This window comes from Dermacentor silvarum, chromosome 2, assembly GCF_013339745.2.
Source record: "Dermacentor silvarum isolate Dsil-2018 chromosome 2, BIME_Dsil_1.4, whole genome shotgun sequence".
Taxonomy (NCBI): Eukaryota; Metazoa; Arthropoda; class Arachnida; order Ixodida; family Ixodidae; genus Dermacentor; species Dermacentor silvarum.
This window is the reverse complement of record NC_051155.1, coordinates 212,142,464-212,146,315: the sequence shown is the minus strand read 5'-3', so window position 1 is coordinate 212,146,315 and position 3,852 is coordinate 212,142,464. Positions and strand designations below refer to the sequence as shown.

Genomic DNA, 3,852 nt, shown 5'->3' with positions numbered 1-3,852 from the left:
GGCCTCCCTCGCCTCATCAGCTCCCGAAGCGAACATAATGGTGGGGGGGAACGCAAAATACGGTGACGGGAACCGGAGCGTCCGCGGGGCCCCGGAGGGCGAACCCCAGCTGCGTGCGGGGCAGGGCGCCCTCCCATTGGCCGGCCGAGTCGGGACGGGCCGACCAACGGGCGACTGCGCGCCGGCACCATCGATCGCCGAGAAGGCGTCGAGACCCCCCCGGAACCAATCACGGCCTGTCATTCCGGTTTGGCTAAATCGGGCAATCTTGGCGCGCTCGCCTGAAAATCGTACCGCCGCCAGGCCAAGAATAAGCGCGGCGAGTTACGCTCGCGAAGCAGGCGCGCCGCAGAACCCACAGACCAGACCATGTGCGCCAGCTCGGCCGACGCCTCCTCGTGCGCTCAGCTGACCGGCATGAGGGGACCAGTGGAGCCTGCCGGACCCGGAGGCGCGTTGCAAGTGTTCGGCTCGGCGGCCCATCCTCCGCCCTCGTTCGTCGAGTACCAGCGCCTGCAGCTGTTCGACTACAGCCAGGCCAGTCGGTTACGCATCATGCAGCCCGGTCTCCTTGGGGCTTACGCCGGCGCCTTCGGTCCGTACGCGCCTCCTCCCGGAGCCGAGAGCCTCTTCGGCTTCCCGCCTTTCTTTCGGTTCGACCCAAGGTCTCGGTTCGTCCAAGAGGAGCCCAAACCTCAGCACAGCTACATCGGTCTCATAGCGATGGCCATCCTCAGCTCGGCGGAGAAGAAGATGGTGCTGAGCGACATCTACCAGTACATCCTGGACAACTACCCGTACTTCCGAAACCGGGGTCCCGGCTGGCGAAACTCGATCCGCCACAACCTGTCGCTCAACGACTGCTTCGTCAAGGCCGGCCGCAGTGCCAACGGCAAGGGCCACTACTGGGCCATCCACCCGGCCAACGTGGACGACTTCAAGAAGGGCGACTTCCGACGCCGCAAGGCTCAGCGCAAGGTACGCAGGCACATGGGTCTCTCGGTGCCCGACGACGACGACAGTCCGACGCCGACGCCGCCCCCTCCTCAACCTCAGCCACCGCTAGAATCGCAGCACACGGCCGCCATCTGGGGCGAGGACGGCACCTCCGTGGGCCTGACGCACAAGCTGTCGGTGACCTTCAAGAAACGTCAGTTCGACGTGGAGAGTCTTCTGGCGCCGGACCCCTTGCCGCTAGAGCTACGCTCGCAGCAGCAGCAGCAGCAGCCGTCGAAGCCGGGCAGTCCGTGGCCCCTGCCGCCCGCTGGCTGTCCCCTGGAGTCCATGGCACTTCAGGGAACGTGGCCCGGCCAGCCGCAGTCTTTGTTAGCCATTCACCAGGAGCGCCTGTCCCTCTTCAGAGCACAGCACCAAGAGCAAATGCTGCACCGCTGGTGTCCGCTTCAAGACCCACGCTCGTCGCCCTCCGTTTCGGAAACCGAAGCGGACAAGCTGAGCGCTCCACCCTGATCGCCTCCCAGGTGACACGTCCGACTTAGAGTCACTGTAAGCAAGCCTTGCCATGGAAGCGTGGTCTCTGCTTCTCGAAGTCTATAGCAGAGGTACATGTGAACGTAGTCCGAGAAGTGGCTCCAATGTTCATCGCTCTCCTTTCTCTCACATGTGCCACGGTGCGTTGTAGGGACACTGCTAGTCATCCGTCGAGAAAAGGGATCCAGTGAGGAACACTGCGTCTGACCTTGGCTTTCAGGGAGAAAACGTCTGTTCAGGACCGAGTTGAAGGTGGTTGCCCCGGAGCTGGCTTCACGCCGTATGTTACGAACACAGATGTGCTTTGAACTTGGAGACAATGTATATAGAGACTCGAATGAAAAGCCGCTCCGCAAAATCAAGCAATATGTAAGTGACTGTTTCAATAAAACATTTTTTGTTAATTTTTGTTAATGTGTAGCTGACAGTCTATGGAAACCACCAAGAGACTGTATAGGTAAAGAGAAAACGTGCATGTTTAGTACTTTCGAACATGCAGTACACAATTTCTTTGAGAATCTCGACAACAAATACAGAGTAAATATAATCAAGGTGATGAAAAATTGTGGTGTAGTCTATTCCTTTTTAATTTCTTGCGGTAGGGTTCATGTTATAATCTCAGACCAATCATCGCGTTGTTTCAATGCAAAATACCAAAACGGTTCGTTCGCACTTTTTATTTGGAACTTGCAGGAAGGTAGGCGGCGTGTGAATCTTGAATGATGACTGTACGTATATTACGTAATACATATTGCCGCCACTTTTTCTTTTTATTTCACACGCAGTTATATTGAGAAAAACCTCATTATAGACCCGCACTGCCCACACACGAAAGTATGTACTCCTTTTCTTATTTTGTACTTTTTAGCCTATATATATAATTGACCTTGCTGTTACATAGGTAATGATCGAGTGCGCATTATTTTTCGTCACAAACTTGCTGAATGCGTGAATTTTTCTTATTTCCTCGTATTTCTAGTCTCAACAACATCAGATAAGCATAATGATTGGTTAGCAACACTTTATTTTTGTAGAATGCATGACTAAGGATTTACCGAACATTTACTTTATTCATAATAAAAAGGTGATTGGAAGAAGGGTTCGAGTGCGTATACTGCCTCGAACGTATACTGTTCGTTGCTTTATATATCGTATGAATTGCTGATATGGCGGCGACGATGATTCTGCTATATCTGAAGGGGGCCTTATAGTATGGCAAATCGCTACCTGTAATTGCTTCACGTGATATTAGCAACGTTATAAGGCAGCGCCAAAGACATGGACATAAAATAAGTAAATAACACAAAAAATACAAAGAAAAGACACAGCATAACTTATGCTTCTTTCTGCTTTACGGTTTCTTTGCACAGCGTCCTATACACATATACGTATAGTATATACGCAAGTGTAATCAAATAAAGCGAAGTTGTTAGTAAGGGCGTCCATACGTCTTCCTTTGTGTCCATGTCTTCTGCGCTGCTTTACCGATTCGACCAGCCCGGGCTTCTATCCGTGGTCCACCTGAGTGTCTCTTGCATTGTCAGTGAGGTATCATAGATTATATATATATATATATATATATATTGTAGCCTCATGAAACAAATCTCCACCCGCCGCAGTAGCTCAGTGGTTATGGTGCTCTGCTGCTGAGGACGAGGTCGTGGATTCGACTCCCGGCTGTGGTCACCGCATTTCGATATATATCTTTAGGTGCGCATTAATGAGCCCCAGGTGGGGAAAATGAATCCGGAACCCTTCGCTACGGAGTTCATTACAACTCACTGCGCAGTTCGGGACACTTTAATCCCACTATTTATTTTAAATAAACCTATCCTTTTATTCGCAATGCAGCAGTTTTCTACGATATGCAGCGAGATGCAGACAAACAGAATCGGAAGCGTGTCTTCGTGACGTCACGCGGGCCTCTTCATGTCATCTATAAGACTTTCGAAAGCGAGGGTCGAATTCATAGTCATTTTAATGGTTCTCGCAGCTGTCGCAATGCCTAAGATATTCAAAGAGTGTCCGTCCCGGCGGTTCCGATATTGTAAATGAACGTGAATGTCCATTTACATCGCATGGTTTCTGTTAGAGTCCTTACGTCTCCAGTGCGGCACTTGCCCGAATAATAGCACAACTGGTTCCGTTCTAACATGATGCATGCAAGCATGATTTGTAGTATAAACGTATAGCTGGCGGTGCCTAAAGCTGCGTCTCTTCGAGCTTCTGCATCGTAAATAAATTTCACGGCTTCGCCTTTCTGCACCGGGTGAACAAGATTAAGTGCGCGACAGGGCCATTTGAAGCACGCATGCGCGCACCGCAACCGACGCAAACAATTTGAATTTGATAAAATACACC

At 51.3% G+C, this 3,852-nt stretch overlaps 1 protein-coding gene across 1 annotated transcript; it reads left to right on the top strand.

Annotated features, from left to right (window-relative positions):
* The first annotated feature begins 240 nt into the window (after window positions 1–240).
* LOC119440690 (forkhead box protein L1) lies at window positions 241–1,890 on the top strand. The gene has a single exon (XM_037705580.2). It carries the CDS (start codon window positions 370–372, stop codon window positions 1,468–1,470), a length of 1,101 nt encoding a protein of 366 aa, XP_037561508.1. The 5' UTR covers window positions 241–369; the 3' UTR covers window positions 1,471–1,890.
* The last annotated feature ends 1,962 nt before the right edge of the window (window positions 1,891–3,852 follow it).